Here is a 24,153-nt window from a genome sequence, read left to right as displayed (position 1 = left end):
CTCTATATCCTTTGGCATTCACAAGAATGTTTCAGATTATTATTATGCCATCTCTATCAGTTTCAAGTCTTCTGCTTCCCAAATGGAAAGCAATATATATAATAGAATCCTTTTCTATTTCTCACTATATTTGCAGTTTTTCTTGTCTGATTTGCCACAAGATGTCTTCTAACCTGGTTAACAGGGATATCTACTTAATAATTTTAAAAATTAATTCACAGTACAGAGAGGATAATAAAAACCACAAAAATAGAGTGAAGTACTAAAACGCTTTTTGGTGTTCTAGGTGCATGGGCAGAGCTTACAGATTGTTGGGCTTCCTTCTAAAATGATGGCATGGCCAGCTAGTGCTTTTACTGAGGACTCCTAAATGTCGTTATTTGTAACAATTTTTTTTTTGCTGGGGCTTTCTAAATTCTTGCTTGCGGATACAAACTTGGCTGATGGCATTCTGGAGCTGGATTGGGCAGGATAGCAAAGACAGACTGAATCTTACCATTATATATGTTGATTTTTCCATTATATATACCCCCACCCATCCCTGTGCCTGGAATACCCATGTTTAGAGATTGCCTTTTTCAATTTGATATGCCACTGTCTCTTACAAAGATAATAGGGCCAGTTCTCTGACTACATTGGCTGCCAGGGAGTAGAGTACCAGTGTGGGAGGGTTAAGTGGACCAGCTGAAAAACATGTAGACAAGTACATAAAATAATTGTAGGTATTATGAATGTTAAGGTGTCATATTTAACTTTTTATATTGATAATGTATTATTTAAATATTTTAGGTGTCACTACTATTGATCCAAATCTCTGAGAAAGAAAATAAAATGAAAGATTTAACATTTCTGCTAGAGGAATCCAGAGATAAAGTTAATCAATTAGAGGAAAAGACAAGTAAGAATTTATATAAGATAATATAATGTACCTTATGTATTCCTCTTGTTATGTTCGAAATGTTGGCTTTCATTACAAGTTTGTTTTAATGCTTTCTAGTACTGTAATTCTCAATCTGAGTTGGTTTTGTTGGAGGAGGGCATAATAGATTAATCTGGGAAGCTTTTGTAAAATACATATACTCTTCTTTTCCCTTTTCCATGCTCTTACCTTTTTCAAATGTTTCAACTATATGCTCCACAAAGATAGAGACCTCGTCTTTTTTGTTCACTGACTTGAAACTGTTTGTTGCATTCCAAGTGTCGAGAACAGTGCCTGGCACATATAAGACACTCAAAATTAATAATATTATTATTTTTTGAGATGGAGTCCCACTCTATCACCCAGGCTGGGGTGCAGTGGCACAATCTTGGCTCACTGCAACCTCTGCCTCCTGAGTTCAAGTGATTCTCCTGTCTGAGCCTCCCTAGTAGCTGGGACTACAGGTGTGTACCACCACGCCCGGCTAATTTTTGTATTTTCTTGGAGACAGGGTTTCACCATGTTGCCCAGGCTGATCTTGAACTCCTGACCTCAGGTAGTCCACCTGTCTCAACCTCCCAAAGTTCTGGGATTACAGGCATGAGCCACTGTGCCTAGCAAAAATTATTTTTTGAATGAACAAATCGTATGGGAGCACGATGGAGAGAGTTACTGATTTTTCCCAGAGAGAGACCTGGAGAAAGGCAGTAGGAAAAAACTGTTGAACTGTTTAAAAGTTTACTAGACAGTGAACTGGAGGAGACAATATAGGTGGAATAAATGGCTTGTGCAAGTCATGGAAGTAGAAATGTTAGGGTATATTTTTAGTAAACTGACTGGTGTGGCAATATCTTATTGAACTCAGGCAGATGAAATTGTAAAAGATTTGGATCCCTTTATGAAGGATCCTGAGTGTAGTGTCATGTTTAGACTCTCTTATTAGTGAATATTTTTCAAACTTTTCCAAAAGGCAGGACACTTAGAAGGCATAGTGTTTGTGAAACACCATGCACCTTGCAGAACATTATAGAGATCTTATGTTTTTCTGTTCTTCAAAACGTTCTCTTTTCTTCATATGGCAAATGATTATCTGGTTTCTGCCAATCTATACCTGCTAATTTCATCTTGCTGTCATAACTATGTGATATTCTCCAGATATATTGAAATAATTTAACTTCACTTATATTTTGTGATCTTTCAATCCCACCCCATGCTTTTGGCTACTACCTCTACTCAAAATGAATCTCTTCTCTCCACCCCACGTCTGTTGGCTAAATTCTTAGTAATGGCGTAAGCATTACCTGTTTGTCCCCTGTGACTAGGAGTGTCTTGAGGAGGGATTGGGTTTTAAATATCTTTGTAACTATAGTGCCTAGTATATTGTTATGCATATAATATGAGTTCAATAGTTGGATGAATGAAATAATATTTAATCTTATCATATAAACTGAAAAAAGTAATACATAACTATAATTCTATATGATTTCTGTAGACTCATACCCACTGAAATGTGTTCATTTAAGTGATTTTTCATTGTTTCCCATATGTGTGTATCTTCTCCTTATTTTTCTCTGTGTTCAGTGTGGATATTTTTTACTAATCTGTTATCTGATCCTGCCTGTGATATGTCTAATTTGCTTTAAACCCATCTACTGAATTCTTTACTTTAAATGAATCATATATTTTTCATTTTGAAGTTTCCATTTGATTACTTAAGAGTTCAATTCTCTGGTTAAGTTTTCTCCTCTTTTAAAAATCTCATTTTTCACCTTTTAAATATATATTCATCATTGATACTTTATAGCTATTCTCTGTTTATTTTAATATATGTCTCATCTGTTGGTTTATTTCTGTTGTTTCTTTTTTAAAACTGTGGTAAAATATGTGTGACATAAAATTTACCACGTTAATAATATTTAAGTGTCCAGTTCTGTAGCATTAAGTATGTTCACATTGTTATTCAACCATAACCACCATCTGTCTTCTCCAAGAACTCACCATCCAAGAACTCTTCATTTTGCAAAATGGAAACTCTGTACCCATTAAAAAATAGCATTCCATTCCCTTCTTCCTGCAGCTTCTGGCAACCACTATTTGATTTTCTTTCTTTTTACTTTTACTTTTTAATTTTGCTGTTTGGGCATTTGTTCTTATCCTTTGGTGTGCCCAGTAATTTTTAAAATTAAATTCTGTACATTGTAATAAGAAAAATCTTGGAGCTTCCCGAAGATGTTGTCTTTTCTCTGCTAGAGAGAAATTGGGTGTGTGTTGGGTTGATTATCTGAATCCAGTTAGAGACTGAGCTAAATGAAAGGAAACTGACCAAGTATATAAGGTTTTTCAAGTCTTCAATTTTGTTTCTTTAGCTCTTTGAGACGTCTCAAAAGTAAGCTGGCTTTTCTGTTCCTTAGCAACAGGCCTCTCTGCCTGGTTTAAGACAACATCTTAGTCTTTTGTTTATACCCAGATCGGCAGATGTCAGTTGTACTTTATCAGTTCACTTTCAGCGTTTTCTTTTAAGAATCTTAGCCCATTTAGTCCTTTTATGTCATTCTGCCTTTTTTGGTTGTTTCCAGCGTGAGAGTTGGTATGCTACTAACTACTCCACCCTGCCTAGAAATATTCATTTAAATTAATTATGATCGACTAATTTTTGTTTTTCTTTTTAATGTTTGCTTGTTATTACCTATTTTGTCACTTGCTAATAATAGTTGGTTCCTAAAGAGTATTAATTATCAAAAATTAAGTAGATAACAATAATATTTTACATGATTTCATTATTTCTTGTGGCTGAACAGTATTCCAATTTGTGTGTGTGTGTATATATATATATATGTATGTATACATTTCTTTATCCAGTCATCTGTTGATGAACACCAGTTGATTCCATATTGCTGCTATTGTGAATAGTGCTACAATAGGTGTATTTTAGTTCTATAGACAGGACATTATTATTACTGTTTTATACAGACAGTATTTATTTCATTTTACCCATGTATTTTTTTTTTCAATTTCTTTGCTGGTTTTTTTTTTGTATCTTAAACTTTTCGTTCAGATCATTTTCTTTCTGTTTAAAATAGGAATATTTAAAATCTCCTTTAGTGAGAATATATTTGTGATTAGCTGTCAGAGATTCCATTTGTCTGAAAATTTATTTATTCATTCTCATCCATAAAGGATATGTTTGCATGATATGTCTTTCTAGGTTGGCACACCATATGTTATTTTTAGACATTTCTTTTAGCACATGGAAGGTATTATTTTACTTTCATTCTTTCTTTCTTTCTTTTTTTTTTTTTTTCGAGATGGAGTCTCGCTCTGTTGCCCAGGCTGGAGTGCAGTGGGACAATCATGGCCTCAAGTGATCCTCCCAACTCAGCCTCCCGAGTAAATGGGATACGGGCAGATGCCACTACACCTGGCTAATTTTAAAATTTTTTGTGGAGACAGGGTCTCACTATGTTGCCCAGGATGGTCTCAAACTCCTGGGCTCAAGCAATCCTCCTGCCTTGGCTTCCCAAAGTCCTGAGATTACAGATGTGAACCACCACACCTGGCTTACTATGTTGGTTTTAAGAAGTCAGTAGTATCTTTTCAGATTTTCTTCATCTTTGATTTTTAGCATTTACAGTATAATATGTTTACTCATAGGCTTAGTTTTGTTTAATAACTTCTTCAATCTATAAATTACTGTCTGTTACTGTTGTGTCTTGGAAATTCTCAACAATAATCTCTTCAGATATTGTATTTACTCTACTTTCTGTTTCCTCATTTTCTGAGTAAGAAAAAAATGTTGAGGGAAAAAACCCATGTTGCTTCTTGGGAGGCTAAGGTGGAAGGATCACTTGAGCCCAGGAGTTTGAGGTTACAGTGAGCTATGATTGCTCCATTGCACTCCAGCCTGGGTGGCAGAGTGAGACCCTGTCTCAAAACAAACAAACAAACAAACAAACAAAACAAACAAACCAAACCCGAAACCAAAGTAAAAACCTACATTAATTTTCTAATTCTTCTTTGACTCTTAATCTCTTTTTCCTATTTCAACAGTTTTGCCTTTCTATACCTTATCCTAGATAATTTCTTTTTACCTATCTTGTAATTCACTAATTTTCTTCTCTTTTATTTCTCACACATTATGAAATTCCTCCATTTAATTTTAGTTACTAAGATGTTTATTTTAAGATGTTATTTTTCTTTTTCTAAGCTGCCATTCTACTTTATCTAGTTTTCTATTCTTATTTTCAAGGTTGTCTTTTCTTTAAATATACAAATCATAGCTATTTTATATTCCTTTTCTGATAATTTTTTATTTTAAATGTTTGTGATTCTCATTCTGTCTTGTTTATGATAGTTTTTAGTCAAAGTGCCTTGTTTGCTTGTGTGCCTTATTGTTTTTGACTTTATGCTCAATTTTTTTACGTGAAAAAAAAAAAAGATTACTTATAGGAATAAGTTAAGGCCTGCTTAACATCCCCCTGGGAGGATTTGCTTCCCCCCCCCCCCCATGCACATGGTGTTTCTATCCATTTGGGACAACCTTAAGTCAGCTTGAAGGCTTGGGGTGTCCTGAACCACTCAGGTGATTTCAACCTGGGCTGCAAATCTGCCTCTGAGTTGGTTTACTTTTGCTTGCTCCTTACATCAAAACTGTCCCAATTTATTGTACAAAAGTTTACTTCTTAGACTTTCTCTACTCTCTGTAGTCTTTGGGTTTTCATATATCTTAAATTCTTTATCCCATCATATTTTAAACCAAAAGTCCAACTTTGCCAGGGTTTGCAAATGCCCTTTGGGTACAAACAAGTTTTGTGGGTACCTTACTTCTATAGGTTTCTATTTTCTCTTCATTTTTGGCCTGGCAAATTCCTATTTTGTCAGGAGCTTAATGCTTTAATATTCTTAATATTTGATCTTGAATTTTTATTCCCGTTTACAGGAGTGTTTAAATGACAAAACTCATCATTATCCCTTTGGAGTTTTCAGTTTCAATTTTATGTATTACTTCTAGTAATTTTATTGATTTACTGATATCTTCCTTTAGTTTACAAAGTATGTGATAATACTTATTTTTAAGTTTCATAACCAATAATTCCAAAATCTGAAATCTTTGCAGATCTAAGTTGGCCTTTTGTTCACTTTGATGACTCTGTTCATGGTGCTTTGTTTCCCATTGTGTTTGTTGATTGTGAGGTCATGTAACTTTATTTGTGTAAATTCTTTAAGGCCTGGATTAGCAGTATATTAGGCCTGGAGAAAATTTGCATGTTCCATTTTCTAGGATCCTGGGGAAACTTAGGAGCACTTCAAATTAAATTTTGGCTTGGAGCTCTTTTGAACATTCTGGCAGTATACATTCTGTTCCCATATATGACTAAGGGCTAGTTTGTGCTTATGATTTTTCAGGGGAAACATTTATTACCAGACCATAAGAAATAGTATCATAATGGACACCACAATCATTAGTCAACATTTCCCTCTCTCCAGGTTAACTTTTTCATTTTTTTGTTTTGTGTTGTTGTTGTTGTTGTTGTTGTTGTTGTTATTGTTTTTGACAGAGTCTCAGTCTGTCACCAGGCTGGAGTGCAATGGTGTGATCTCGGCTTGCTCAACCTCTGCCTCCCTGGTTCAAGTGATTCTCCTGCCTCAGCCTCCCCAGTAGCTGGGACTACAGGCACACACCACCATGCCCACCTAATTTTTGTATTTTTAGTAGAGATGGGGTTTCACCATGTTGGCCAGGATGGTCTCGAACTCCTGACCTCGTGATCTGCCCACCTTGGTCTCCCAAAGTGCTGGGATTACAGGCATGAGCCACCGGGCCTGGCCCAGATTTACTTTTTCTATTTTTTCCTCAGAGTTGGACCAATGACCCTTTCATTCTATGTAGGTTTTTCAGAATGGAATTTTAAAAATATAAACTTGGCACATACTTCTGTTGCTTAACATCCTTCATTGTTTTGCATGGTCTTCATGAATTATGAACCAGAAGACTCTGAACAAGTTATATAAGTCCTGTTATGATCTTGTCCTTATTATCCTTCCAATCATATCTCCTGTGACTTACTCGTTATACTTCAAGCCTTATGCTCCTAAAATACATTTTCTTTAGATGCCAGAATGTGTCATTCTATCTCTTCTGTGTTCCATGCTCTTACACTTGCCTGTGACCTTTTCTCTCCTAACTCCCATTACCTTTGCTAATTCTTACTGTCTTTCAAATGTTTCAACTCAGCTGCTACTTTCTGGAAGTCTTTAAACTTTCTCCATCTCCCTGTACCTCTAACTCTGACTGATCTTATTTGACTTAGGTGTCTCCTCTATGTAAACTCGCAGAACTTCTAGTGAGTACCCATCAGCGCAATCATTGTTTATTTGCCTGCCTGACCAATATACTGTAAATTATCATGAATATTAAGGTCCAGTTTCTACCATATATCACCATTATTATCGTGTTAATAGCAGTTATCATTTATTGATTATAGATTAGACACTGTGCTTGAGCATTTTAAGTTGCATTATCTTGTTTACTTCTAACAGCAGGTAACTCTTCATAATATGAATAATTATCATTATTCTAATATTCCAGGTGGGAAAAGTAGTCAGACTGGTTAAGTATCATGCCCGAGGCCAGGTAGCTTAGTAAAAGGAAACTGTATAATTTGAATCCAGAGAATATAATGAACTTCTTTTTTCTATTGTTTTTATGATGTTTAAAAATGAGTGCATAAATATGAACCATATAGACTAGTACCTGAGACTTAGTATTTATTAAAAATGGGCTCTTAAGTGGAGTCAAAAGCTTTTATTTGTCATTTAATAAATAAAGAGAATATTTTGAAAAATAAAAAAACAAGATAATAATGAAAATAAAATCATGAATAATTTTACCCTCAGGAGATAAATTACTTTTCATATTTTAGTGTGTATCTTTTCCTTTTGCATGCAGTATTTAAATATTGTTTTAAACCCACTCTTTTTATTCTACATTTTATGAATATCCAAATTAGTAATCAATCAATAAAATTTGTGTTAAAAAATGTAAATCCTTAAATATTTATTTTTGAGTTATTGGGAGATAACAGTCTTGGTAAGTCAGTAAAGCTTGATGGTGACCAATATTTGTGTGTTTATATTTGCATATTTCCTCCTCATTTTGTACTATTATCTAATGGAGGAAAAAGACTAATTGTCACAAATAATAATTAGTTTTCTTGGTATATATCTTCTGCTAATTACGATCTATTTATAACTTTCTCTTTTAGAATTACAGAGTGAAAACTTAAAACAATCAATTGAGAAGCAGCATCATTTGACTAAAGAACTAGAAGATATTAAAGTGTCATTACAAAGAAGTGTGGTATGATTTAAAAACTCAGTAATGTGTAATAAGTCTCACACTATCACTCAGTCAACAAATATTTATTAAATACTAATACAATGTACAAGGACCTGGAGTTTCAAATAGATAGAGAAGGCACAATCCTAGTCTGCAAAATGCTATAGTTTAGAGACATTGCATAAAAACACATCAAAAGTATAATTAAGATACAAGACCCTGGACAGGTGCCAACAGGGTGGTTTAGGTAATAAATCAATAGTTCTAAGAATTGAAAGAATAGTATGGCTGGGTTGGCTAGGAAGGCTCCATGGAGGAGTTGGAACTATAGGTGGGATATGGAGAATAGTGAATTGAAATAAGAGTAGTGGGTGGGCATTTGAGGGTAGGGAGGAGGAATAATAGTTAGGAAAATATGAGGGTGGGAAAGGGGAAGTAAATGTATAGAAGCAGATAAGTTCAGCTTTTTTGGTTAAGGCCTTTGGATCATTGCTCTTATTTTATACTTTATTTCATTTAGAGTACTCAAAAGGCTTTAGAGGAAGATTTACAGATAGCAACAAAAACAATTTGTCAGCTAACTGAAGAAAAAGAAGCTCAAATGGAAGCATTTAATAAAGCTAGAGCTGCTCATTCATTTGTGGTTACTGAATTTGAAACTACCATCTGCAGCTTGAAAGAATTATTGAAAACAGAACAGCAAAGGTAAAATATATATTATTTTTAATACATAAAATAAGTGAATAAAAAACAATTTACTTTTAATATTCAATGCCATTTTCTTTGCATTGCCAACTGATGTATAATTCATATAACAACTATAGTCAGGTCTCTTATATATAAAGTGGGAATACATTTTAAAAGTTTCTTTGGATAGACAGATATCTTAGGAAAAGATGTAAAAGAAGATGTTCTCTAGGATAGTTCCCATGTGTGCTTTGCCATAGAATTTAGTTATATATATAAACTCATGAAAGGTTGATGCGGTGATTTATTTAATGACTGTAGATTATTATTAACTTCCTAGAAGTAACTTCTAGACTGTAGGGTTTATCTTACTGAGGTCTGTAGACCTTTCTGATTTATAAGTTTAGCAGCTAGCCTGGTATAGGTACTACTCTATGTTTATTAAATTAACCAATTACTCTGTATCAATTTAATTAATATAATTATTAACTTAATAAATGGTTTAACGAATGTGATTACATAAAAAATAAACTAGTATTTTCACTTCATCTAAATAGCGGTTTTTCTAACACTTGAGTGTTAAGACTCTATTTTTCACTACTTTATATTAAGGAAATATTTATATAAAGCTGTGTTAGGAGGCCTAGATAATTATTTTTTTGTCTCATTAGCATTATGGTTAATTAAGTTTGGTAGGTTAAAGGAGAACACGTTTCTCTCTGAAGCCACAGCCGGGGCCTAGCAATATTTTTTCTCCATTGCTTGTGCATGGTGAGGGAAAACTAGCCTTTCTAGCTCCCCTAATTTACATATATTTGATTGACCTATGCAGTGATTTTTCATTTTTAAAATGGTAAGTTACCTAAGATTCATCTATCCCTATTACCTCAGTGTTATACTTTGAGGAAACAGAAAGCCAGAGAAGTTAACCAAATTATACATATTCTCATAATTATATTGTTCCTAAGGCAGAATTCAGTATAATAGTAGTTACATACTCAATCTCTTTCAGAGTTCTAGGATGTGTTAATCTGATTATCATCAACAGCTAAGAGAAAACTTATACCATAAGCTTTAAGATATATATGTATATTACATAAAAGTAATATACAATTATGTATTTATAATAGTAATATCTTATTTTAAAATGTTACACTGTATGGCACAGAGTAGGTACTTAATAAATGTTTAAGAATCCAGTGGGTGAATCTATTTTAAGATGTATCAGTTGCTAAATTGCACCAATTTTAGTTATGAGATGAATTCTGACTAAAATAATATTTTGTATTGAAAATGATATATTTTACAAGATTGGAAAAAAGTGAAGATCAATTGAAAATACTTACCATGGAGCTTCAAAAGAAATCAAGTGAACTGGGTAAGACTTAGAGAATAATGTGTGTTCCTTAATAATACTAGCTTATTATAAAATCATAAACACTGTTTTGAAATAAAATATAATTTCCTCTCTGTCATTTGCCAGTAGAGATTGCTTGATAATATTTTTATTTCAATATTTGAAGGTAGAAAATTTAAAACTTAAGAAAGACTATTTTATTATGCAGTTAATAGATATTTAGAAGTGTGGGGAGCCTAAGAGAGGACTGAGGCTCCTAACAGAATACAACTAAGAGAAGTTGATATTCTGCTTTTTTTATTTTAGGATTCAGAGACCTTAATAATTCTTAGTGAGAAATGTCTGTTATTGTTTAATTGAATTTTGAAATTTAATTGCTTGTTGTGTTAGATTATGTACTATTCACAGGAAAATGTGATCCTATTTTATCATAGGTATTATTAAAATTCAACAACTTTCATGGCCAAAAGAGAGAGACATTCTCTACAGTAGTTATTTTATAATTTATGGCCATGTAATTAGATAATTCTAATAACCTATGCTTCATATTCATAAATCTTCATATCTATAAATGTAGAAAATTACAAAGCATAAAATATTTTCCAATTTTAGTGAAAACAAAATTTTTATAAATTAAAAATATTCATGAATTGGCAAATATTTTATAAAATATTTTCATAACTTTATGTAAGCTTTATTATTAGATTTAACTACTTATATAATTAAAATAATTGTCAACTAAAATATTATCTAGTATCTGAAATGTGTGCTTTACATTTCACAAGTAGTTAGGTTTTGGACCATATGAACTTTTGGACCATATTTATGCTTATTTTTGTGAGGCTTAATTTTCCACTATAGATTAACCCTTTATCATCTAAAATTGTACTATCAAATGCAAATAATTTTATCTTCTTAGGATAAGTTTAAATTAAAAAGGTTATAATATAAACCATTCCATTTTTTATTCCTCCTTCGAGCATAAAGTACTGTTTTAAATCATTATATATACCTATACTTATTTTAAAAAAATTATTACTATGCTTTAAGTTCTAGGGTACATGTGTATAACACATAGGTTTGTTACGTAGGTATACATGTGCCACATTGGTTTGCTGCACCCCTCAACTCGTCATTAACATTAGGTATTTCTCCTAATGCTATCCCTCCCCCAGCCCCCCACCCCCCAACAGGTCCTGGTGTGTGATGTTCCCCTGCCTGTGTCCATGTGTTCTCATTGTTCAACTCTCACTTATGAGTGAGAACATGCGGTGTTTGGTTTTCTGTCGTTGTGATATTTTTGCTGAGAATGATGGTTTCCAGCTTCATCCATGTCCCTGCAAAGGACATGAATTCATCCTTTTTTATGGCTGCATGGTATTCCATGGTGTATATGTGCCACATTTTCTTTATCCAGTCTGTTATTGATGGACATTTGGATTGGTTCCAAGTCTTTGCTATTGTGAATAGTGCTGCAATAAACATACATGTGCATGTGTCTTTATAGTAGCATGATTTATAATCCTTTGGGTATATACCCAGTAATGGGATTGCTGGGTCAAATGGTATTTCTAGTTCTATATCCTTGAGGAATCGCCACACTGTCTTCCACAATGGTTGAACTAATTTACACTCCCACCAACAGTGTAAAAGTGTTCCTATTTCTCCACATCCTCTCCAGCATCTGTTGTTTCCAGACTTTTTAATGATCGCCATTCTAACTGGTGTGAGATGGTATCTCATTGTAGTTTTGATTTGCATTTCTCTGATGACCAGTGATGATGAGCATTTTTTCATATGTCTGTTGGCTGCATAAATGTCTTCTTTTGAGAAGTGTCTGTTCATATCCTCTGCCCACTTTTTGATGGTTTTTTTTTGTTTTTTTCTTGTCAACTTGTTAAGCTCTTTGTAGATTCTGGATATTAGCCCTTTGTCAGATGGGTAGATTGCAAAAATTTTCTCCCATTCTATAGGTTACCTGTTCACTCCGATGATGGTTTCTTTGGCTGTGCAGAATCTCTTTAGTTTAGATCCTATTTATCAATTTTGGCTTTTGTTGCCATTGCTTTTGGTGCTTTAGTCATAAAGTCCTTGCCCATGCCTATGGCCGGAATGGTATTACCTAGGTTTTCTTCTAGGTTTTTTATGGTTTTAAGTCTTACATTTAAGTCTTTAATCCATTGAGTTAATTTTTGTATACCTATAGTTATTTTCTTTAGAATTGTTTAATTTAATGTCTTAGACTAAGGAATAATTTTGTTTCTTAAAATGTCTTTAATGGATATTTATTTGTAATAATTCAGTCTAGTATTGAAATTAAGTGACTGCTATTTTGTATTATTATATGATTTTCTCATAGTAGAGCAATATATTTTGGCAAATTTGAAAAAAGTATTCTAGAATTATGAAATAGAACCATGTATGTTTTTTAGCATTGCCTTAGATGTTGTAGGAATGTATAGAAGTAAAATACCATCCTTTTGAGAAATCTCTGATTATTGTTGGAGAAAGGTTAAACACATAAAACCCTTATAGTAATGGTGTCCAAAATGAAGGGGTGAGCAAAATTTCCTTTAGGAAAAGGGAAGAAAATATTAGAATTTTTATTTTTATTTATTTTTATATTTTAAATTTGTTTTATAATGAATACTATAATACATATTTATATTTTATAAATTTATATTTATAAACATTTATAACATTGATTATACATTTATGTAAATATAAATATGCATTTATATTTTATACACACTTACATATTTTGGGTGAATGCTTATAGATTTCTTATTGATGGAGGTATGTTAATACTTATACCAAGAGGAAGCCTAAGATAGCAATGTGTACTGCATAGTTGGAAAAGGCTTTATGGAAAAGGTAGATTTAAATTTAAAAGTAGGCTTTAAGGCTTCGGATAGTTGTAGAGGATGAAGGAGTGTAGGAAACATCATGTGTAGGAAAGTAGCATTAACAATGACATAGGTACTGAACTTCTTTGGGTGACAATATAGTCTCAAAACCAGAAATCTTGAAGGATATTCTGTACTATTCTCTTTCCCTTATGCTTTACTGCTAATTGGTTATCTGGTGTTCCTTGACACCTAACTCATAAAATATAACTAACTTAAAAGTTCCTCTTAACTATCATTTGAATATCTCCCTTTTCTTGATTTCCACAGACCTAGAACAGTTCAATTCCTCATTTTCTCTTTCTTGGTTTTAGAATTTCAGGATGCATGTAAAGAACATAATGGTACCAAAATTGTATTTGTAAGATTAATCATCAATCCGTGCTTCACATTACCCCCATTTGTCCTAATCTTTATTCATCCCTTGCTATATTTAACTAAGTTTCTGTTTGCTTTACCTTTCTTTAAAATCTCTTTTCTTACCCCAACAGCTCTCCTTCTTCTTTGTTTCCTGGCTACACTTTACATTCTTCCTTGATGGTATTTTCTTAGGCTTACATCTTGGTTAAAGTGGTCTTCCATTATTTCCTCAGCAGTTTCAATCCTCAAAACACTTTTAACCTATGTACTGCTCAGATATAGGCTGCCCTACTCCTTGTATCTTTTAAGTCAGACATCTTTGACCAGTGCTATTATAGTTACAGTAGCTTGAGAATCAGTCCTTTTGTTTCTAGGATAGCAACCTTTTGATCATTTTCTACATTGCTGCTAGAGTGTTTCTTTAAAAATACAAATCTGATTATTCTATGTGGCAAATTTAAGAGGCATCTCATTGTCTAAGTTCAAACTATTTAGATATCAGTTATCTTTTCATTGTTCATTTAAAGAGTGGGAGTACTGCATACCAAGTGAGTTGAAGTCAACTGCAATAGGAAATCGTTGGCAGTTTTTTCCCAGCTTCTTAACTTGTTACAGTTTTTTTTTTTTTTTTTTTTGCTGCTTCATGCATTGCCCATCTTCAATTTAATCTAATATTGCTGTAAATGTGTCTTATTCTTGTACTCATTTTTCCATATCTGGATCCATCTTTGCTTTCAATTTGGTTATGTAACAGATTCCCCTCCTAGTATGTTCTATTGCTTCTGCTTTGATTATTAGATGTATAATATAATAACTATCAAAGTAAGGCTTAGATGTTTATTCCTTATTTAGCCTTGGATACGTAATGAGGAATGTAACAGACATGTCTTTGTTCTCACGAGGTTTGCAGTCTTCTTGGAGAAACATACAAAACAAATAATCACAAATAAATATTTAATTATAAATTGGCATAAGTGCTATGAAGGAAAGAAAAATGATGCAATGTGGTGGCTGCAATGGACTGTGTGGGCCAGTCCCCAGGCCTACAGGCAAGTGCATGTGGGTGAGTGCCAACTGTGGTGGTAGTGGCAGGCCTGGCTGACCCTTCGTCGGGCACCCAGGAGGAGTGCTTAGGTGCTAATGGTGGTGGATGGGGCAGTGTGATCCCCTAGGCTCTTGGACAGTGTACTCAGGCACTTGAGGGAGCAGAGATAGTCCTGGTGGGCCTCTCTTCAGGCTTCCTAGTTGTGTTTATAGGTGCTGGCTCTGGTGGGCAGGGTGGGGTGATTCCTATGCCCCTGGTGGAGCACTCAGGTGAGTGCTGCAGCAGTTGTGGTGAGCTGGGGGAGCCTGCCCTTAAGAGTATGTGCAAGTGTGCTATGGCCCTGCTGCCAGGGATGATGGGATTGTTTAGGTGGCAGCAGCTATAGGCAGGCCTCTGAGGAGTGTGCACTTCAGCCCCAGGCATCAGCTGTCCGTGAGCCTGTACTCAGGGTATGTGACTCCACTGCTTGGAGCAATGAGGTTGCTGCTAGTGGCTCTGGCTTCACCTGGTAGCTGGCAGTGGCAGTGGTTGTGGCTGTGAGCAAGGTAGCTTGTCCTTGGGGTGTGTGCAAATGTGTGATGGCCCTGCTGCTGGGATGACATGGGATTGATGCCATTGGCTTCTGCTATGGCTCCAGCAGCAGCAGCCAGTAGTAGCAGCTGCGGGAGGGGGAGACTTTCCCTGGGGCACGGGAAGATGTGCGACAGTCCTGCTGTTGGTAGGGGGCAGGGTTGCTGCCAGTGGGGTGCACTTCAGTCTTGGTGGCAGTAGTCAGCAGTGAGTATTGGCTGGGGGTATGTCAGTGGGGCTCCAGGGATATGGAGATGCAGGGGTTGTTGGGCCTCAGAGTAAGATGTAGTCTCCTGGGGGCTGGGCTCTCAAAATGGCACTGTGCTATAGCTGCTTAGAACTCAGAGGGTGGGTGGGACTCAACATGAACTCCCTCTCTGGAGCAATGCCTTTGTGAGATCTCTAGTCAGCTACCTAGGTTAATTTCAGGGCCCAAAGGAGTCTACAATGGCTAGGATTGCAGGAGTCTGCAGTGGGACTGTGGATAGTTGGGGCTCTCTCACTTACCCTTTCCCTGAATTAGGGAGTCTTTCCAGGCTCCCAGCCCATCCTGAATAGGCTGCCTCACTTCCCTCTCCTTCCTTGCCTTAGGTGTTTCCTGACACATCTCTGTTGAATTTCAGTGTTCTTAGAGGATCTATTTGAAGTGTAATTATCTACTCACTAATTTAGTTCTTCTTTGTGGAGGAGGTGAGTGGGCAGATGCCTCTAATCAGCCATCTTGAAGCCTCTCTGGTTTTTAAACTTTTGTCTTACGTTTTCTACCTCTTTGCTCTTTTTCCTGAATTGGGAGATATCTCTATCCTATTTCTGTCTGTATCTTTATCTTTATCTGTATCTGTATCTCTATCTCTATCTATCTCATCTCTATCTCTATCTTTCTAAATTTGTTTCTCCCTTGCTAATTCAATCTTTAAATTTTATGTCTGTTTTGCTATTTTAAAAATCTCAGTTGTCAAATTTTAAATTTCTAAGAGCTCTAGGTAATTTATATCAGGGATCTGGTATCCTGTTGGAACATTATACTTAGTTAAATACCTGTTTCTGTTTACTCTATTAACTCTTTTTCTTTGGGTTTTAGTTTTTTTCACAGTTTAATTTGGAGCTTTCTTTTTCATTGTTTTGCTTTTCTTCACAAATTGTTGGTACCTGATTGTTGACTCATCTATGTATAAGTATTCATCTTTTCCCACTGTGTATTACAATCTAATTCTTCTGATTATGGGAGTGAGTGGGAGTTGCTGTGTGGAAAGGTGGGCATAGTGGCTTGTCTTTTACTATAGGGGATGTTTATCCTGCTTAAGAATAATGAGCTATTTGGAACACTACCTCGTCTGCCACCCAAATTCCTAGGATCCTTACTTTATCCTGAGGTAGGCTTTGTGGTGAGAGGTATGGTCACTTGGTCTTGTTGTTCCACATAGCCTTCATTGAATTAGTGTGAATTTTTTTTCCTCCAATGATTCCTTAATTTTCTGGTTTGTTAATGATATTCTCTTATTTTGTTAATGTTGTTCTTTTATATATATTTTTTCTTGTACCTTTTTTCTTAATTTTGTGAGATTGGGGTGAGAGAGCATATAGAAACATGCTCAGTCCACTGTCTTTAATCAGTTTTTGAGTTTTAAAAAATTAAATATTTTAACCTGAAATACACTTTCTGGTTAAATAAGCTATGTATATGTCAGGTTTTTCTTTTGGATTCTATATTGACATTTTATATTTTGTTAATTTTCCTTCAAGACTGTGGACAATTATTACAAGTGTTTTTAAGCGCCGGGCGCGGTGGCTCAAGCCTGTAATCCCAGCACTTTGGGAGGCTGAGACGGGTGGATCACGAGGTCAGGAGATCGAGACCATCCTGGCTAACACGGTGAAACCCCGTCTCTACTAAGAAATACAAAAAACTAGCCGGGCGAGGTGGCGGGCGCCTGTAGTCCCAGCTACTCGGGAGGCTGAGGCAGGAGAATGGCGTGAACCCGGGAGGCGGAGCTTGCAGTGAGCTGAGATCCGGCCACCGCACTCCAGCCTGGGCTACAGAGCGAGACTCCGTCTAAAAAAAAAAAAAAAAAAAAAAAAAAAAAATGTACAGAGTTTGAGAAATTTTCAGTAAGTCTATTACATCTCCAGTAATCAATAATGACCCTTAACAGCGAGGAAGGACAATATTTCAGACATAATAAAGTTTTAGCTGACAGCTGGACATATTAGGTAACTCTGCAGGCAGTTCTTTTTTGGTTTCATCTTTTGTGGGCAGGTTAAAAATATAAGAAAGTTGAAAAATGCGGGAGGCTTGGGCTGGAAAGATTTTTCAATTTATTAGCATAATGTTGAACTCGTGGAAGTGTAGAAAGAAAAACATTGGGCCTTATTTTTTAGGATGGCAAGAAAGAAGGCTGTCAGCAAAGAAAACAAGAGCAGGAGATAGAGAGGAAACAGGAAATATGAATAGTGCAAAATCAAAGAGGAAAAAATGGGAGAAGTTAATAGTATCAAATAGTACAAATCTCCACAATGATGAAGACTTAAGAATTGTATCACAAAATGGTTATTGGTGATCTTTAAGATGATAATTTTATTATTATGGTGATAGGCATTAGTTTTACTTGGAGTTCAAAATGAGATGTGTAGGTAACAAATAGGAATTTGTTGGCAAAACAAACTAAGAAATTTGATAGTTGCTTGAAAGAGCAGAAAGGTCAGATATTGTTTTATATTCAAATAGAATGTTTAGACGAGATAGGGGAAATTAAAGATTCCTCTACATAGAATCTGTGTATATTGGTAGTATAAGAGCAAAGTCTCAGAGGAGGTGGGAATGTTGAAATCCAAAGTACGATGCTCAGAATTAGCTTGAAAAAAGAGAGTCACTTCTGTTAAGTTTGGAATGACGATTAAAAGGTCAGATGTTTAGACAGTGATGAGTTGAAGGTAAATGTACATTCTGACCTCATTTCAAATATATTTTATATAGATTTATTGCTTATTTTGCTTTGTGAATGTTGGGTTATTTGGCAATGGCATTAACTTTATAGAAACATCACTATTAATATTTATCTTTAATTAGCTTTGCATAGTTAGATTTGGACTTCCTCTATGCTTTACATTGCTCTAATTGCATTTATCTCTCCTGATTTTTCCCTTTTGCGTAGTATTATGCTTGTTCCTTCTGTCTCTTTTCCTATTATTTTAATCCAGCTTTTTAACACTTTTTTTTTGCTTATTTTAGAAGAGATGACTAAGCTTACAAATAACAAAGAAGTAGAACTTGAAGAATTGAAAAAAGTCTTGGTAAGTATAGTCTTTCCTATTAATATATAGCAATTACTTTTCAGAAGAATATTGAATCCCTTAACTTACAGACTCTCACACTATAGATGTTTTATACTATTTTTTCCAGCAAAAATGTAAAAATTATATTTGGTTTTAAGTAAAGATGCATTTTTATACCAATTTTTATATACCTTGTTAACTGTCTTCATCAAGCTGTTTATATCATTTGAATATGTGTTGATAGCACACTAAGATCAAATTTGCATGTTATGTAGCTGATTGTAAATTTGGTAATTTTGGACGTTGTACCCTTTGAACAATAAAGATGCAATTTTGAAAAAGGTGTATGATATATATTCAGTACCTATGTTTAATGTTCAGGTAGAATCATGTTTAGTGAAGATGTAGGGTAAAATTTCATTATATTTTAATTGATTGCAGTGTATAGAACATGGGTCAGCAAACTTTCTGTAGAGGACTAGATAGTAAATATTTTACAGTTGGTGGGTCATAAATGGTCTCTCTTCTCTTCTTCTCCTCCTTTTTGCCTTCTCTCTTTTTAAGAACCTTGTAAAAATATAAAAACCATTCCTAGCTTAAGGGTCTAGGAAAAGAGACTTGAATTTGTCTTGCATACTGCAGTTTTCTGGCCCCTGATGTAGAAAATAATAATGTTTATGGTGACTGATTAATTGATTTTGTGTTTACCTATCATATCTCTACCTGATTTTGCAACTCCTACTTCTTCTGTCCCTTGGAAGCATTATTTTAAAATACTTTTTTTTTCTCCATTTAATTGCTCTGGGACAAACTGTTTGCAACTAATAATAATGTTTTCAGTGCTTTCAGATTTATTAATGCATGCTTATACAGGTCTTAGCTTAAATGTCACTGCTTTATGAAACCTCTCTTGATACTCCAGGCTAGGTTTAGGTCTTTGTATGGCTTATTTCCATAGCACCCTGAATTTTTCCTTTATAACACTTATCACAAATGAAATACATTTATTTTTGGTATTACTATTTAAGGCTTTATTCACCCTTTAGACTCCTTACCTAGCATAGTGGCTGGCACATAGTAGGTGCTCAATAAATAAATAGTGGAATGAATGTATGTAAGGGTTAGGAGCCTTTGTCTTGTTTACCTTGTGACTCTAGTACTTAGTACAGAAAGGGACACTTTGTAACACTTTATAAATATTTGTTGAATGAATACTAAAGCATTGGCTTTTATATAATGATTCACTTCTGCATGGATGATTTCACTAGTAAATTCTGTCAGACACTTTAGGAAGAAATAATACCAGTCTTCCACAAACCCTTCCAAAAAATAGAAGAGTGAAAACGATTTTCAAATAGGTTTTTGATACCAAATCCTAACAGAGATATTATAATAAAGGAAAATTACAGACCAATATCCCTATGAATATGAGTATAAATATAAAATTCTTAATAAAGTATTAGTAAATCTAATCTAGATTTTAATACATGATAAAGACCATATTACATCAAACAATTTATCAGGAATGGGATTTATCAGAAATGTAAGGTTGGTTTAAAATTTGAGCTATCAGTGTAATTTACTGTATCAAGTAATAAAGGAGAAAAATAATATAATTATCTCAATAGTTGCAGAAAGACATTTGACAGAATTTCACACTCATTCATGATTAAAAAAAACTTTCAGCAAACTAGGAATAGATGAGGACTTCTCCAATCTGATAAAGAGCATCTACAAAATACCTACAGCTAGCATCCTATTTACTGATGAAAGGCAGTGTCAAGAACAATGTCTGCTCTTACCATACCTATTCAACCTTGTATTGGAGGTTCTGGCAAGAAAAATAAATATATACAAATTAGAAAGGAGTACGTAAAACTGTCTCCCCAACCCATGACAGGCCCCGGTGTGTGATGTTCCCCTTCCTGTGTCCCAGTGTTCTCATTGTTCAATTCCCACCTATGAATGAGAACATGTGGTGTTTGGTTTTCTGTTCTTGCAATAGTTTGCTGAGAATGATGGTTTCCAGCTTCATCCATGTCCCTACAAAGGACATGAACTCATCCTTTTTTATGACTGCATAGTATTCCATGGTGTATATGTGCCACATTTTCTTAATCCAGTCTATCATTGATGGACATTTGGATTGGTTCCAAGTCTTTGCTATTGTGAGTAGTGCTGCAATAAACATACGTGTGCATATGTCTTTATAATACTTTAGGTATATACCCAGTAATGGGATGGCTGGGACAAATGGTATTTCTAGTTCTAGATCCTTGAGGAATCACCACACTGTCTTCCAAAATGGTTGAACTAGTTTACAGTCCCACCAACAGTGTAAAAGTGTTCCTATTTCTCCACATCCTCTCCAGCACCTGTTTCCTGATGTTTTAATGATTGCCATTCTAACTGGTGTGAGATGGTATCTCATTGTGGTTTTGATTTGCATTTCTCTGATGGCCAGTGATGATGAGCATTTTTTCATGTGTCTGTTGACTGCGTAAATGTCTTCTTTTGAGAAGTGTCTGTTTGTATCCTTTGTCCACTTTTTGATGGGGTTGTTTGATTTTTTCTTGTAAATTTGTTTAAGTTCTTTGTAGATTTTGGATATTAGCCCTTTGTCAGATGGATAGATTGCAAAAATTTTCTCCCATCCTGTAGGTTGCCTGTTCACTCTGATGGTAGTTTCTTTTGCAGTGCAGAAGCTCTTTAGTTTAATTAGATCCCATTTGTCAATTTTGGCTTTTGTTGCCATTGCTTTTGGTGTTTTAGACATGAAGTCCTTGCCCATGCCTATGTCCTGAATGGCCTAGGTTTTCTTCTAGAGTTTTTATGGTTTTAGGTCTAACATTTACGTCTTTAATCCATCTTGAATTAATTTTGTATAAGGTGTAAGGAAGGGATCCAGTTTCAGCTACATGTGGCTAGCCAGTTTTTCCAGCACCATTTATTTTTTATTTATTTATTTTTTAAATTTTTTTGTTGAGATGGAGTCTTGCTCTGTCGCCCAGGCTGGAGTGCTGTGGCTGGATCTCAGCTCACTGCAAGCTCCGCCTCCCGTAGGGAATCCTTTCCCCATTTCTTGTTTTTGTCAGATTTGTGAAAGATCAGATGGTTGTAGATGTGTGGTATTATTTCTTAGGGCTCTCTTTTGTTCCATTGGTCTATATCTCTGTTTTGGTACCAGTACCATGCTGTTTTGGTTACTGTAACCTTGTATAGTTTGAAGTCAGGTAGCGTGATCCTCCAGCTTTGTCCTTTTGGCTTAGGATTGTCTTGGCAATGCAGGCTGTCTTTTGGTTCCATATGAACTTTAAAGTAGTTTTTTGCAATTCTGTGAAGAAGTCATTGGTAGCTTGATGGGGATGGCATTGAATCTATAAATTACCTTGGGCAGTATGGCTGTTTTCATGATATTGATTCTTCCTATCCATGAGCATGGAATGTTCTTCCATTCGTTTGTGTCCTCTTTTATTTCATTGAGCAGTGGTTTGTAGTTCTCCTTGAAGAGATCCTTCACATCCCTTGTAAGTTGTATTCCTAGGTATTTTATTCTCTTTGAAGCAATTGTGAATGGGAGTTCACTCGTGATTTGGCTCTCTGTTTGTTATTTGTGTATAGGAATGCTTGTGATTTTTGCACATTGATTTTGTATCCTGAGACTTTGCTGAAGTTGCTTATCAGCTTAAGGAGATTTTGGGCTGAGACGATGGGCTCGCAGACACTTTGAAGGGTGTGTAGATCAGTTTTTATTTGGTGAAAAGTGAAAAAAGGGAAACAGGGACTGTCAGCAAAGTGAGAGTCCTGCTAGCAAGCTTTCTGCCTCACAGATTGAATCCCCAGTTACCACACAGGAATAGAAGGGGCCAGGCTCCTCTTTCTTGCAAATGGCACGAACTTCCCAAGGCCCCACCCTGTTCTCCCAGTGCACAGACTGGTCGGAGGTTCTCCGGGAAGACCTTTTTACTTGGCTGTCTCATTCTCCACTCTAAAGAAGTACATCTAACTGCCATTAGAATAAGGATAAGGATATGGACAAAGACCAATCTTAACTGCTTCCTACTGACAGGGGGTTCTGTTTTGGGAAAACAGCAGTCAAATCTCCCTCAGAGACGTATCTAAGGATTCCTGGCAAAAGGGGCCAATGTCTGAGTTGCATGACCGTTTTGGAGTTTGATGGCCTGAAGGTGAGAAGACACAAACAGGGTTATTAGAAAATATGTATCAAAATGAAATGTGGGGTGGGCGGTAAGGACAACTCAAAAATCCCAAGGCTTTTTACCAGTTTGCATGGCGAAAGGGGGGCCAAAAGCCTGACTGGTAAGAAAAACTTTTACCTTTTTGCTGGTATGTCAGGCTTCTGGGTTCCCTTCCCCTGAGCCCAATCCTAAGCAGACCAGTTTAAGGTTTGAGAAATTAACTTCCCAATTTGGAGGATGCATCTGAGGGGAGTCTCCCATAGTACGGACACACAATTACCTATCAGTGAAGAGAGGAGAGAGGAGGAAAAAGGAAAAAAAAGGTTTTTTTCCAAAGGAGTCCCAGGAATTCAGGATGCATTTGAAAGGGGTGCAGACTGAAGATGAATGGTTATTCATCTAGAAAAATAGAGCAGGCATCCCTGGTTCCTTTCTCTTCCTAGCAAATGCCTGGGATATATGAGGGAGGGAAAGTGAGGCATTCCTCTTTCTTTCCTCTGTTCTTGCATCCCTGAGTCCTGGCAGCCATGACAGGGTACCACCCATTGGTGTTTTAGTGGCTTTCACTCATGTTAACAGGGGAGCCTAGAGGATGGAAGTATCAGCTCTTACCCATATATGCTATATCTCTCCTGTTGTCAGTAGCCTTTGAATTCCCTAGACCTCATTTATGTCATGAATACTAGCGTAGACTTTATCCATGAATTGGGAAGCTTGGCTTAGTTGGCAGGAATCAGCCACACTCACCTGTACTATGCCTTTTAATTTCCATTATTGTCTGCCTCTGGATCCAGTTTTCTTTCCTAGTGCTTTGACCCAAACCTTGGAATTGAGTTTGGGACCAAAATGTGTCTCAGGGGTGTTGCATGGACTCCTTATTGTAAGCTGAGTGCTAAGGTAACACTGTGGAATTGAGTTTTCCTCCAACAAGGGAGAGAAAAGGATGTCTTGTGACACGCCTAGATAACTGGTGGCTATCATTATGCTTGCTAAGATTTGGGTGCATTGTGCTTGGCTTTGGCTAGCTCCCTTGGTCTTACTTTCCCAAAAAAGAAACCTCCAGGTGATGGGCACCCTATTTATTCCCATCATCTGTCTGGATTTGCAAGATAATTGCTCAGAGCTAGAATATTGATCCAGATTTTTACATTACCCATCCCCCTTTCTTCCTTCTGAACTGCATCTGGAGAATGCTGGTTGGTTCATAGGAACAAGCAGGGTTAGTCTAAAATGTAGGCAAAAACTTAAAAACAACTAATGAATTTAGAATGTAATGACAAATGTATGATAAGTTTTGAAACATAATTTCTCTCTCTCTAATCCTCATTTTTGTTAAAGAAACAAATCATGACAGTACTGAGTTGTTTGCAAAATAGACTTTAGTCTTAAACTTGGCCTGATTTTTTGCATAAAGTACAGCAAGAATAACTGTTTCTACATGGGACTTCTAGATTGACTTTGATGGTACTGTGTTCCACAAGGAATCTCAGACGAGTCCTTT

The 24,153-nt window shown here is 35.5% G+C and overlaps 1 protein-coding gene across 6 annotated transcripts in view; it reads left to right on the top strand.

The window, feature by feature from the left end:
- The window catches only part of LOC105479144 (synaptonemal complex protein 1), a 127,901-nt gene that overhangs the window by 23,101 nt on the left and 80,647 nt on the right, over positions 1–24,153 (top strand). For all 6 annotated transcript variants that reach the window (XM_071077369.1, XM_071076317.1, XM_011736961.2 and 3 more), the window contains 5 exons: positions 790–898; positions 8,182–8,276; positions 8,776–8,960; positions 10,253–10,320; positions 18,410–18,471. In XM_071077369.1, the coding sequence (XP_070933470.1) occupies positions 790–898; positions 8,182–8,276; positions 8,776–8,960; positions 10,253–10,320; positions 18,410–18,471 (519 nt within the window). The remainder of the gene's footprint in view (positions 1–789; positions 899–8,181; positions 8,277–8,775; positions 8,961–10,252; positions 10,321–18,409; positions 18,472–24,153) is intronic.

Source organism: Macaca nemestrina, chromosome 1 (assembly GCF_043159975.1).
Source record: "Macaca nemestrina isolate mMacNem1 chromosome 1, mMacNem.hap1, whole genome shotgun sequence".
In the NCBI taxonomy this organism is placed as follows: Eukaryota; Metazoa; Chordata; class Mammalia; order Primates; family Cercopithecidae; genus Macaca; species Macaca nemestrina.
The sequence above is the reverse complement of the archived record's forward strand: the minus strand, read 5'-3'. Positions and strand labels throughout refer to the sequence as shown.